This window comes from Mustela putorius, unplaced genomic scaffold, assembly GCF_011764305.1.
Source record: "Mustela putorius furo isolate JIRA1106 unplaced genomic scaffold, ASM1176430v1.1 tig00003853_pilon_pilon_pilon, whole genome shotgun sequence".
NCBI classification, from domain to species: domain Eukaryota; kingdom Metazoa; phylum Chordata; class Mammalia; order Carnivora; family Mustelidae; genus Mustela; species Mustela putorius.
Genome location: NW_025422005.1, coordinates 6322649 through 6336206, shown reverse-complemented (window position 1 = coordinate 6336206; position 13558 = coordinate 6322649). Strand labels below are relative to the sequence as shown.

Genomic DNA, 13558 nt, shown 5'->3' with positions numbered 1-13558 from the left:
CCCATCCATCCACCTTCCCATTCATCCACCCACACAGCCATCCATCCAACCATCCAACCATCCAACCATCCAACCATCCAACCATCCATCCATCCATCCACTCATCCAGCCACCCATTCATTCACCCATCCACGAGAAGCTATCAGGTAATCTGCCAGACTCCAGTTAGAATTCTTCATTGAAGCAGAGGCATGCAAAAACAGCCTCTGAGGGTCTGAATACGCTGGGATAGCTACTTAAAGACTTTCTAGTTCCAGTGACTGTAAATTTTTGGGCAGGCGCAGCTAGGACCCCAGGGCCACAGGGAGTCCAGGAACCCTCACACTGGACAAAACACAGGACACTTACGATCGAGTCCATTCAAGTAGCGCATGCGGATCTCACAGTGGCCCCACACGGCACTCACTACAGGATACAGTTTTTTGCCCTTGAGTCCTCGAAAAGCCACTCCCATGTACTGTCCGTCCACAATGAAGCTCAGGGTGCCATCATCCATGTCCAGGGCCACGAGGAATGAGTCAGGGACAATAAATGTTTCATCCGGCTCCAAAAAGGCCGGGTAAGTTTTGCTCGGTTGGTTTTTGCCATCGTGATAGAGCCGGTTGCGCCCCAAGTCCCAGCCCCAGGACTCGTGGTTATTCCCCACGAGGGTCGTGTACCCCACAGAGTGCAGGGGGGCATCTGCTGTCGCCACCCCCACCACAGCGTGTGTGCCCCGCTGCCTCATGGCCCACGTGATCTGCCACACGTGCAGCCCGCGCGTGTACCCGACCTTGCCCCTGATGGCGTCCGTGCTCTGGGCCACCGGATGCCGGTGAAAGATCAGCTGGTCGTCCTCCTTTACAAAGACGTTGAGCGACCGGTCGTTGTTGTTCCACGAGTGGAGCAGCTGGACGTCGTAGGACACGGGGGGCATGTCCAGCAGCAGGTCTAGGCGGGTGGGCTTGCAGTAGTCCAGACCCTGGAGCTCCTGCTTCAGGGGCCGGTACGTGGGGTCCCTCATGTCCACGGTCTTGATCCCTCCAGTGACCTTCTGACCCATGTTTGCCCTTGGTTTCACCTTTGCATGGACTCCTGGGGCAAACTCATGAACCGTGGGGCCTCCCGTCCGGTTTGCTGATGAGGCCCAGACAGCGGTCCCAAGGAAGGGTGGTGGGCGGCCTCTGGAGACAGCGGAGCCCTCAGTGTTGCCTGATGGATGGAGAGAGAAACAGGAGGCTGGGTGAGTAGAGGTGCGGGAAGAATGGGCAAGTTGGGAGTATGAGGCAGCCTGCGCAGACACGTCCCAGCAACCCGGCTTTGGGGCTCCGGGCACACCCGAGGCGGGACACGCTGCGGCCGTGGCTCTGTCCCTGAGACTACCGCGAGGAAAGAGTTGGCGTGGAGAGGGGGGCCTGGGAGTGGGCAACATGCTCAATGGTGTCGGCTGCACGACCCTCACCAAATACCCCACCATGGTCTCTCAGGGCGGAAGGCCAAGTTGGCACGGGTCCTGAATCAGGCCTGAGGCAGTGGGTATCCTCCTTGGTCAAAGGAAGGGAAAACGTATTTCCCTTGTCTACAGTCTGGGGGGAAGTGAGGCCGTGAGAGGCAGCAGAAGGGGCAGGGCCCCATTTCCCAGCTCCTCTTTTCTAGCACAGCTGCTTCTGGGGGCTCATGCTAGGGAAGGGGACCCAGTGTAGCCAGAAAGCTCACCTGGGGGTCTGCATGGGTGTTCGGCTGGGAGGCCCTAGGGGTCCCCTGGCTTGCTGGTCCCCAAGGCTACCGCGGCCTCTCCAGCAAGTCCTATGTCCCTCCTGGCCCAGGCCACCAGTGACACTCTTCTCATGGCCCTCAGGCTGGCCCCTGGTCAGGTGAGGACAGAGGCTCTCACCCCCTGCCCTCACGTAGTGCTGGACCAACGCTTCAAGGACTGCCACTTTCCCCAGCCACACCCTTCAACCAGCAGCCAACATTTGGCCCCTTGGGTCCCAAGAGCCCATCTGGGTCGGAAGTCAGAGAGATCTCCCTGTCTGTCCCGGTGTCTCCATCGGCAGTGCCAAGGAGGGGGGCCTGGAATGTGGAGCCAACCGACCACCCCTGCCATGCCTGTCCTCAGTGTCCAGTCTTGGATAAGGGAAGAGAACACGCTATTTGGGTTTCCTGAGCCTCACTGGGGAAGAGCTTCTTGCGGCCATCACAAACCTCCCTGGCCTGTGGGACTCTTGGCTGTCTGGTCTGGGGGACGGGCTCCTGGGACCAAGCAGACAAGGGAGAAGGTAGGCTCCAGGCTGAAAAACTGGAACTGAATGTGCATGCGGGGGCGAGGGGCCTGGGAGCCTGTGATGAAGAGAGTCCAAAGGAGCCCGCTGGGGGGGTGCTGCGGGAGGCCCCTCTGTGGGTGGCAGGGACAGGGCACCTGCTGGGAGAGGGGGGCAGGCTGTGCAGGGGAATCTGGGCTGGGGGCCAGCAGGAGCCGGGAGGAGGGGAGGGATCTGCAGTGGGCTTGCTGCCTCTCATCGCCAGTCTTCTAGCGGACCCAAGCTGCCTCTGACCTCTGGGACCGCATCTTCAGGGTGGCCAGGCCTCTAGGAGGCTGGCTCTCAGGAGGGTGAATGTTCCTGTGTGTGTCCCTCCCCCGCCCTCACTGAGCACATCAAGCTTCTCATCGTCCCCTCTCTGCTATGGAATGGAAGCCTGCCTGAGGCACGGTTATTTCTTCAGATCCAGGCTAGGACCTCTTGTGTCCAATGTATGCAAAGTTGCTACAGAGCAGAAGTGTGCCTCTGCGGCTAGAGGGACCCCCTTCCCCCGGTTCTGAAAATTACTGTGGATATTGTGACCTCACATCCTGAAGCCCCAGGACATTCCCAATTTCAAGCCTTCAGGTCCGTTGACTCCTGAGAGCCATCAAACTCTTCAGGACTTGCCTGTGGCCCTGCAGAGGGGGCCCCCATGGCATCGGAACCTGCTTGCCAGGCTGCATGGGGGTGGAGAGAGCCGGGGTTTTGGTGTGCAAACATGGTCCTCATAACTATAAGTCTGGGGGCCGCGTGGCTGCAGCCTTCCCTGACTCCTCTCTCCTATGCCTCCCTAGACTCCATTCCAGTAGCCTCCTGAGCTGGGCAGGTCAGATCCCAGAGTCGGAAGCATCCATACCCTCCTTGCCCGGACATCTCACTCCGGCAGGTGCCCAGCGACCTCCCTGTAGGGCCCTGTGGGAAGCCCTGTTTCTGGAGCAAAGCGGTCACTGCCCTTCGGTGGGCTCTGTCCCAGCATCTCGGCGCAGGAGATCCCAACCCCACCATGGGCCCAGGTGAGGAGTGAGGAGGAGGCTGGGGGTCGGGGGGGACACTGGGCAGGCAGCTGTGTGGGAGAGGGAGGTGGCGCGGAGAAGTCCTTCCAACACGTTAATTTATCTACTTGGAGAGAAAGGGGTGGGAATGGAGAAGAACTGGGAAGGTGGGGAGAGCCGGGGCAGGTCGAGGGTGGAGTGGGGGAAGGGTGATGGGGGTGAGAAGGGGAGAGAGGGAGGGAGCTCTCAGGGCCCTGAGCCGGGACCTGCATGTGTACATCCATACACACAGTAGGAGTACGTGAACTCCTACTGCAGCGACGCGGTGACCAGCAAAGGTCTTGTGCACGGCGCCAGACAGTAAGTGTTCTGCGTCTGCGGCCAGGCAGACTCTGCCAACTACTCAATTCTGCAAGCAGCCACGGACAGTGCGTAAATCAGTGAGCATGGCTGAGTTCCAATAAAACTTTATTTGTAAGAATAGGCTGCTCCCTGGTCTAGACTAGGGGCCTCCCCTGAGCTAGATTAGGGGCCCCGCAACGTCATCCCCACTGAGGACAAAGTCTTGCAGGAGTCCCTGGGAGGAAGGGGGACAGGAAAGAGCGTGTGCAGCCCCGTGGGAGGCTCCCGTGCATGGGCACCCCAGGGCCTGGCCAGGGGCCGGGGCCGGGCCACTCTGCTGCTTCTGGGCCATCCTGCCTTCAGAATCGCCCCCACAGGCCAAGCACTGTAGCAACCCTGGAGCCACTCTCGACACACCTGTCACCTGCCTGTTCCCACCCTGCGTTCAGGCTATGGTCAGAGCCGACGCTTCCTTCTCGTAGACCTCCTGTTGTCCACACCGAGCCACCTCCTTGCCATGCAAGGCTGTGAAGCCATCCGGCTGCTCTCTCCTTCCTTCTGTTTTTAAATGTGGCCGCAGAGATCCGCCCTTCTGTGGGGTCTCCTGCAGCTCCGCTAGCCCCGTCTTGGGGATGACCAGTAGGGTTCTTCCCCCCAATTTGCACCTCCCTACTTTGTCCAACACCACTGGCACGGCTGCTGGGGCTTCCAGTCCTGGGGGGAACCTGTTCATCCAAACAGCACCTCGGGCCACTGCCTAGGACTCTGCCTTAGCTTTCCCGAAGCTCCGTCTGCTACTCCATTAAGACGGGTGTCCCATGCTTCCTAAGGCTCCACTGAGACAACGTTCCAGAAGGACCTAGTACAGCTGGCATTTTCCCTTCTGTTTTGTTTTTATTTTTATTTTCTAGGCTGTGTTCTGTACACTGAACAAAGATCACTGTTATCCGTCTTCTTGGTCACTGCACTTGGCCCTGTGATGGACGCTGTTTTTGAGCCAAGACCCAAGTATCTGAGCAGATCAAATTTAAGGTCCCTTCCAAGCCAGGGGCTGGCAAATGTGTTCTATCAGGGGCCAGACAGTAAATATTCTAGGCTTTTCTGACAATATAGAAACGAATGGGCATGGTTATGTTCCAATAAAACTTTCTTTACGAAAAACAGACAGTGGGCCAGATTTGGCCCAGGGTCCATAGTTTGCTGACCCCTGTCCTAACCCCAGGCACATCGGTTGACGCCATCTCCAAAGCTGCCCAGACATGTTGCGCCACCCCCCCAGGTGTGGAGTCACAGAAATACTGGTTTGGCCTGTGCAGCTCCTGTCAACACTGGGCCGAGGAGAGAGTCCCCAGTGGATACCAAATTTCAGGGAGGCACCAGAAGCAGCAGCACAGGCCCCAGCTCTTGCCTTCTGAGAGGCAAATGCAGACGTCTGGGCCTTTCAGGGCCTAGGGTTGTCCTGGGAGCATCGGGGCCCAGGATGACTCTGCAAGTCCTTAGTGTGTCCCCATGAATCAGGAGGACCCAGACCTTGTCCCTTCAGGAGAAACAAAGCTGCAGGGGTGTGGCTGTGTGGCCGTGGAGTGACCCACGGGCCTAGAACAGGAGAGGCGGAGGACCGAGATGGCCCTGCCGCCACCCCCACCTCCTACGAGTCACACGCAGCCATACGCACGCCCAGAGCCCCGGCAGCTGCAGAGCCAGGGCTAATGAGCAGGACGGGCGCCCCATGCAAGTCCAGGCAGTGCCGGCAGCAGCTCCCTCATTCCCCCCGCCGGAGCTCTCGTGCCGAAAGCTCAGACACATCCGCCGCAGGGCCCCCAAGACCAGCTCTGCCTGTCCCTACCACGGCCATCCCAAGCCAGCCCTCAAGACAGTTTCTTGTACCCCTCCCGCCCCGCCCACCTCTGATTGCCCAAAGAACACACTGTTCCGCCTGTCCTCAGTCCCTGGGGCACCCCGAAGACCAAAGCCACACCTGGAGCAGGGGTGAGAAGGGCTCCAGCGTGACCCGAGGCCTGGGTGCGGGGGCAGGCAGGGATCTGCCCACTGGGTAGTGGGAGGATCACTGCCCTCCCGGACAGGCACCAAGGCAGCAGGATGGGTGCTGCCACCAGGAGTAACAATGCACTGTATACTTACAGACACACGCGTGCACACAAACACACACACATACACCCCTGTGTGCACAGGCACTGAATGGAACCAAAGCAATGTTCAAAGGAGCTCGAACTGTAGGACTCTTTTTTTTTTTTTTTTGGTAAGATTTTATTTATTTATTTGTCAGAGAGAGAGCACAAGCAGGTAGAGAGGCAGGCAGAAGCAGAGGGAGAAGCAGGCTCCCCGCTGAGCAAGGAGCCCGATGCAGGACTCCATCCCAGGACCCTGAGATCATGACCCGAGCCAAAGGGAGCAGCTCAACCGACTGAGCCACCCAGGCGCCCCAGGACTCTTCTTACACGCCGTTCTGGGTTGGAAGCTCCCAGCAACATTTTTCTACAGGTAAAATCAGATTAAAGACCAAAAAGAGTCCAAGGAGAAAAAGAACTGTAAGAGGGTGCGTTGGAAAGGGCCCGAGAGAAAGGACGCTCCTGACACAACTGAGAGTGCGTGAGTCCTAACACAGAACAGTGCCTTGTTTAGGGTCAAGTTCTAGGGCCAGTGCTGGCGCAGGGCTCTGTGCAGTCAAAGTCGCCTGAGGCGGTTCCGGAAATGCCATGTGGACACGGCCTTGGCTTCTCCTTGGTCAGCTGGGCCACGCGGTTGTCTGCCCCCAGGGAGGAGCAGCTGGGGTGGGGGGTCACTGACACTGAGTGTGCCCCCGAGTCTCTACTCCCTTCTGCTCCCGGCTCAGCCGGGTCCCTCCTCCTACTCACCCCTCCCCCCCGCCAAGCCGGCACAGCACCCCCGTGTGCCCCAAGGACAGCGAGGGGAGCACCCACCCCCAAGGTCAAAGCCAAGCACGTGGTGTGAGTGTGTGTCTCCAGCACTGGAGGGCTGGGTGGGAGCGGTGGGGGAGCACACGGGGCCAGGGAAGGAGGACTCACAGCCACAGGGCAGGGACACCTGCATGTCACACCCTTGCCCTGTAAACGGACTTGTTTGACCCAGAAGAGGGACATAGAGAGACGTGAGCAAACACACTCTAGAAGCTTTAAGATTTGGCATTTACTTTGTGTGTGGATAAGATGAAAAGCTCTGGGACTAGCGGTGAGGACTCACAGGGGTTTGCTATCAGCCCAGATGCCACTAAGCCCTATGGTTTGAGCCAGTGGGGCCCCTTTCCTTCAACTGAACACCCCTTATCTCTCCCTCACTAACGCTAATATGCCTCATCTTCAAAGGGTCAAAAGTCAATTCATGGGTCACTGCAAAAGGGGATGCCTCTGAGACCCTCTAGGGGGCAAAAGCATCCCACCTAGTCCACTCTGCAGCCACCATGGGGTGGGATAACCCGTGGCTCCAAGACCCATCGGAGCCACCTGTGCATGATGGCATTCCAGATGGGCTGGAAGCCGATGAGCTTTCCAAAGCCTCCTGCTCCCACCGCTGCTACAGACAGCAGTTCTTCGGATGTGCCGTGTTCTAGTCTCCCTCTGTGAATCACACAGTCAAGGGACGCGGTCAGAGGACCATCTGTGACAGAGGACAGAGAGCCATGCGGGATGCTCAGGGCTAAAAAGGTTGGGGGGATCTCAAGAGAATGTGGGAGAAAGTCACTCATGCACAGGTGTGGGGGGGGTGTCCAAGATACACCCCCAAGTGTAAAACACCCAGCAACCCATCCCTGCAGGATCCTGTCTAGGAAACCCAAGAGCCCGGCACAGGGATGTGTTCACTGCCCTGTAACCACCCCAGCCTTGGAGGGAAAGAGGGGGCCCTTCAGACTGCTCCTGACTTATCAAATGCAACGTGATGCGTTATATTTTTAAAAGTAATTTGGAGAACAATACGGGCTCCCATTTCTGTAAGAACAGAATTTAAGAAGATTCTATCTGTGCGCATTTACCTGTTTGTAGGCATAGAGAAAGGTTAAAGTAATAAACAGCTAACCTTCCCCAATGGTTAACCTTGGAGGGTGGGGTGCGAGGAAAGATGCGTTCACTTCGAACTTTTTTTTTTTTTTTTTTAAAGAGACAGAGACAGAGAGAACACAGGCCCGGGGAGATGCAGAGGGAGAGGGAGAAACAGACTCCCCGCTGAGCAAGGAGCCCGACATGGGGCTCCATCCCAGGACCTGGAGATCATGACCTGAGCAGAAGGCGAACACTTAACCATCTGAGCTACCTAGGTGCCCCTGAATTTTTTTTTTTTTTAAGGCTCTATGCCCAGCATGGAGCCCAAAGTGGGGCTTGAACTCACGAGCCTGAGACTGTGACCTGACTTGAGATCAAGAGTCAGACGTTAGCCGACTGAGCCACCCAGGTGTCCTGACTTTGAACGTTTTTTGAATTGAAAATTTTTTAAAATGCACGTCTTACTTTGGTCATGAAATGATTTTTAAGCACACACCGAAAAGAATAAAGACTGAAAAAATACCGACTTCACCCTTCCACAAACAAGCTGTTCCCAAAACAATCCCTAAAGGCTCTCCACTCGTGTCCCCTCTTCTAACGCAAGCACAGGACAGATGTTTGGTTTACCCGGGGACATACACTGGAAGGACCCAGAGTTGGCAGGAGGGCATTTAAAATAAAGGATGGGAATCCCTGCGTACAGCCCTGGGGCCATCCCAAAGAGGGAAGTTATTTCTACAATGATTTCTCCCAAGACGTCCAATTGCACTGTCTCTAAGTCACAATTTTATTTTGCCCGGTAAAAAAAACAGGGTAGCTACGGTCTCCGCTGGCCCCAAATAAGAACAGAACTGCTCTGTCCCGAACCACAGTGGTTCTGTGCTCAGGGGAGGCCGGACGAGGAAGGAGGACCTTGGTGCTACCACCCTTGGCACGGGCAGGACCTACTAGTCCTTCAGTTAAAGCCATCTTCCCAAAAGCCCTCAGTCCTGGAGCCCACCTCTACTAAAAAGCATCCTTTTATCTTGTTGTTTAAGAAAAAAAAATCTGTCGAAGGAGTAGTCCTGTCTGACAGAGACACATCCAAGGTGACGGGTGGCAGACGGACGTGGTGGGGGGGGAGGGTACGGGCACGCGCCGAGGGGGCCACCAGAGAGTGGCAGACACACACTCACCTCCTTTTAGTCCAAGTCCCCCTCCGTGTGTCCGACTGACCCCAGAACAGTAAAACCATTGTTTTGACCCAAGATGGGGAAAGAATGAAATTCAGGATGCGGAACAAGGTGACCTATTTATAAAGCTTCCTTTCACCTGAAGATCAAATAAACTCCCTCCTCCCACCTCCCCCACCTCACACGTCGTGGTTGCAGCCCAGAATTTTGCAAGAGAAGCACCCCCGGAGCGGTCTGGTACTACGTCAACACAACCTCTGCAGCCTGGCCACGTGGCTGACCGGCTCTGCCTGCTCATTAGGGGTCCCGGCTCCTCGGGAACACGCTTTGGCAGGGGGCGCCCTCGGGGAGTGCTCCCGGCGAGCCTGGCCACGGAGACCCTGACAGGGGGTGCCACCGCTGCCAGGACGCGTGTCCCCCACCGTGTCCCACATGCCCGCTTGAGGAGAGATGTCTGGGGACACCCAGGAGGGCTGTGTTCGAAGTAAGGCTCTGCTCCTAGAACCAACAGAAAGCGTTGGTCCCTTCTGGGAAGTTCTGACGAGTGATTTTGGAGAGAAAATCCCGCACGGTCCAGAGCCCTAGCCTCTGACCTCAAAAGACCAAGAAGGCACCTGTTGTAAACACCTACGGAAGGACCCAAATTACTCATGGCACTTTCAGAAAGCACTCGAATCAGTTGAACCTTGCCCCTGGGAAATCAGCATTACATTCATACAGAGACTAAAAATTAAAATAAAGAGTCATGCCGCAGCCCCAGGCAAGGCGGTGACGGCAACTACCTGTGCCTCGTTCGGATGAGAAGCCCTATTCTCAGAGGGCCTCAGTGACATGCAGTGACACACGGTGACACACAGTGACACACGGAGATCTAACCAAAAGTCTACCAAGACAGAGAGCGGCCGAGGAGCCTACATTGGGGGCTGGGCACCCATCAGACTGGGCCCGCCTGGTACCCCAGAGACAGGACCAGAAAGGCAGAGCAGAGAGTCGCCCTCGGCCAGGTCCATGGGGACCATTCACGGGATCCCAGGGGAAAGGCTTGGGGACATTGGACCCTTCTTGCCCCAACCTGGCTGGGGCCTCCAGGAGAACTGGGGGGTCTTAGCAGTGAAGCCTCCCCTCCCTGAGGCAGGTGCCCAGAGGGGCCTCCACAGAGAAATAAGTGTCCTCCCAGGAGCCCTGGTGTCCCTGCAAGACACTCGCTGGCCCGCTCGCTCTGGAGCCCACTGGCCTGGAGCAACTCCCCCTGCCGCCTGCCTCGATCATCCCCAGGAGCAGAAATCTGACTGAACCCAGGCTTTAGGGCCCAGAGGCCTGAGTGGGAGCGGGTTATACTCTGGCCTCCTCCAGGGGGATGTGGGAGCCAGGAAAGGTCACCCCAAGACTCAATGGGCTGGCCACCAGGGGGGTGAGAAGGCTGGTCTGGTCTGCCTCTCCCACCCTGCAGATAGAAGTGATGCTCTCAAAGCACCCGGGGGTGGAGAAGGAGGAGAAAGGTAAGGTTCAGGACTCCAGTGTGGAATTGAGATGCTAAAGCAATCGATACGGCACTGGGCACACATAGTAGGTGCTTAAGACACACAGTAGGTGCTTAAGACACTCTGCACCTGGCCTTCTCCAACCCCTTTTTAACACCAGAGGACACGGATGGGAATCTTGAGTGTCTAGTGCAAAAAAGCAGTGAGCCAGGGAATACCATGGTAGGCACCGGTTATGGCCTTGTGGGGCAGCCTGAGGAGCCCAGTCCCCCAGAGGGGGCCAAACAGCAGGCATCCTCCCCGGCATGGCAGGAAGCTCCGTGTGGGGATGAACAACTTCCAATGCTGCAAATGAAATAATGTGAGCTTCTTGGGTCAAGAGCAGGGCAGAAGTCCCAAGAACTTTCTCCAGAAGGAAGAGGTGGCAGGGGTGGTCTCCAATGATTATGGTCACAGGAGTGGTTCTCAAAGTGGGGGGGGGGGGTCCTCCGGACTAGGAGGTCAGCATCACCTGCTGGAGAAGCGACTGCTTGGGCCCCGCCCCTGACCCCTGAATCAGAAATTCTGGGTCTGGGGCCCAGTGGTCTGCGTTCCACGGAGCCCTCCGCCAGGTTGGGATGCTGTGTGTGTGTTCAAGGGCATCACAGCTCAACATTTTGGAATCTCGAATCCATACGAATGAACTTCTGGGCTCAGATTTTCAGCAACCATTTTTTAAGCACGGCTTGTTCCATCTCGATTTGAAATATTTCAAATGTTATACAGGCTCGTAAGAAATCGCAATCCAGAAGCGTATACAGAAGACATTAAGAAGACATCCAAGTCCACTTGGAGCCAAGGATCACACCCACGTGCCAGTCCCCAGTTTGTTTATCCCAGGTCATAATATATTAGTCCCTGTGTACGACCATCTCTGTCACTTGTCTGTAGAGATGAACGTCAAAGTTGCTTGTAGTGGCGGTCCCGTGTGGGATAAGGGATTTCCCACAGCAGGCTGGCCGTAGACAGCTTCCTCTCACAAGTTGGTGGCCCCCTCTTCCCACATCACTCTCAAAGTCTTGGACCTCAGGGCCCCTACCCCACTGTCGATTTTCAGAAGAAGATCAAATGTCAAAGCAACCTCCCACCGGACTTCCTGGTCTTTGAACTGGTTATGGGGGCTGAAAGGGGCTCAGATTTCTGCACGGCCCCACCGGGCTGAAGACTTGTCACCTGGACCTCGACTGGAGTGCAGCCAAGGAACTTGGAAAGGATTCTAAAAGGAATCAGGGCTTGTGTCTCCTAGTGCAACCTAATCACCATTCCCTGTGTGCAATTTCACGGAACTGAACCGGATGCCGAGGGAGAGGTAAATCCCCACGCCTCACAGGCCAGCTGACAAAAGAACTTAGCCCTATTTCTAAAGCCACAATGGCTCGCAGACTTCCTGTCCTATGTTGCTGGACCTCCTCCTCGTCTCCTGTCCACTTGAAAAGTCCTGAAACCCCGGGCCACCCCTGGCTAAGAGGAGTCTCTGCAAGTCCAAAGGCAGCGAATCAATCACTCCTGAACTTCCAGGCTGGCCCAAGGGCCCAGCTGCATTTCCCCACAGCACCAGCCTGTCACGGGAGGGTGTGGGTAAGGCAAGGAGGCAGGACGCGGTCTCCCCCGCTGCGGCTCCTGGGGAGAACTATGCAGCCATCAGAGATGCTGGCCAGGAGGACCACGGCAGGACAGGCAAGGAAAAAGGTCTGTGATGGCAACGGAAATGAAGACCACCAACCCTATCTGCCCTAACACTGAATCTAGAACATACTATACAGGCATGCGCGGGAAAAGGGAGGAAAAGGAACCCAGAAAATTGAAAATGTGTCTGTGTTTCAGGTGACGCGCTTTCTTTCGAATTTCCTTACTGTTGTTTTATTACTTTGGCAAAAACATACGTGGACGGACCCCCAGGCCCACCGGCGGATGAACGGGTAAGCCAGCTGTGGGCCACACACACAATGGAACGTTATTCAGCCATAAAGAAGAATCGAGGACTGACACATGCTACAACCTAGACAAACCTCAAACGAAACACTGATGCTGAAACCAGATATAATTCAAGGTCACGATACGATAAAGTCAGAATGTGTGACTCCATAGACAGGAGGCATCCTGGCGGTTGCCCACGGCCGGGGAAGGTGGGGAGGAAGTGGGAATGACTGTTAACGAGTCACGGTCTCTTCTGGAACTAGCCAGAAGCGGTGGCCGCACAGCATCACGAACATACTAAAAGCCTCTGGATGGTACTGTTTTAAACCGTGGTTATACCGCGTGCATCTCACCTCGACAAACACAAAAACCACACACGGATGACAAGCGTCCACCCGGAGCTTGAAGAGGTCGGGCTGGGGGAAGGAGTCCCATAAGCCAGGGTTCCACGCAGGGCCACGGACAACGGCATCCCCAGGCAGGGCGTAAGGAGTCTTCTAGAGCTGGGCAGTTGGCGCTCAGGGCTCCCCACCCCACCCCCCTTTCTTTCCTCCACGAGAAAGAGCGCAGAGCTGTGGTTTGGCACGCCCGCAGCCTGGACCCGGCACCTGCAGATCGAGTTTCTCCGGAGGAATCTGGAGAGCGTGCCTGCATCTCCGCGCTGCACCAGCAATGTGCTGGGGGGCGGGGCGGACGACAGACACAGAAGCTCCCCAGTCCGAGGACGAGGTCATGGAAGGACCCCCCCACGGCCCAGCGATCACTATTTGCACCCTCTCCGATGGGGGACTGAGGCGGGCTCAGGAGGGCCAGAGCTCCCAGGTCCCTGCTTGGGCACAGAGCCAGTCCACACCCCAAGGCCACTCCGAGCTGGCCGAGGCCGCACGCTGCGATACCAGGAAACCATCCCACGGTGCAGACCCTGCTCACTCTGTCGACGATGTTGGTGCCCACCGGCCAGCGGCAAGGCCCGGGCTGGTGCGCAGTTGGACGGGACCTGTCGCCACACGAAAACCTGCTCCCATGGGTTGATTTTCTGGGCTCTCAAGAGGATTCTTGCTCACAGGCCTGGGGAGACCTAAGCCTCGTGGGCTGGGCACCATGCTCTCCCACGACCCTCTCTGGCTGGACTCACTCATGAAAAACATGGGAAGTTGGGAAAACGGGACCATGCTCAAGGCCTATGTGCATAGAGCAGGTGCTTACAGAGTATCCGGGTTGCATACTCACCCCATCCCAGAAGCACCTGCTGAACCCTGGGGTGGGGGTGGGGAAGCACGGGCTTCCCAAGACCCTTTCCTTGTTCCCTAGTCCCTG

General features: G+C 56.8%; 1 protein-coding gene across 4 annotated transcripts in view; it reads right to left on the bottom strand.

Annotated features, from left to right (window-relative positions):
- LOC101678627 (SPRY domain-containing SOCS box protein 1) overlaps positions 1–13558 on the bottom strand; it is a 108588-nt gene that overhangs the window by 8396 nt on the left and 86634 nt on the right. For all 4 annotated transcript variants that reach the window (XM_045063690.1, XM_013064672.2, XM_045063691.1 and 1 more), the window contains exon 2: positions 349–1191. In XM_045063690.1, the coding sequence (XP_044919625.1) occupies positions 349–1042 (694 nt within the window). In that variant the 5' untranslated portion in view covers positions 1043–1191. The remainder of the gene's footprint in view (positions 1–348; positions 1192–13558) is intronic.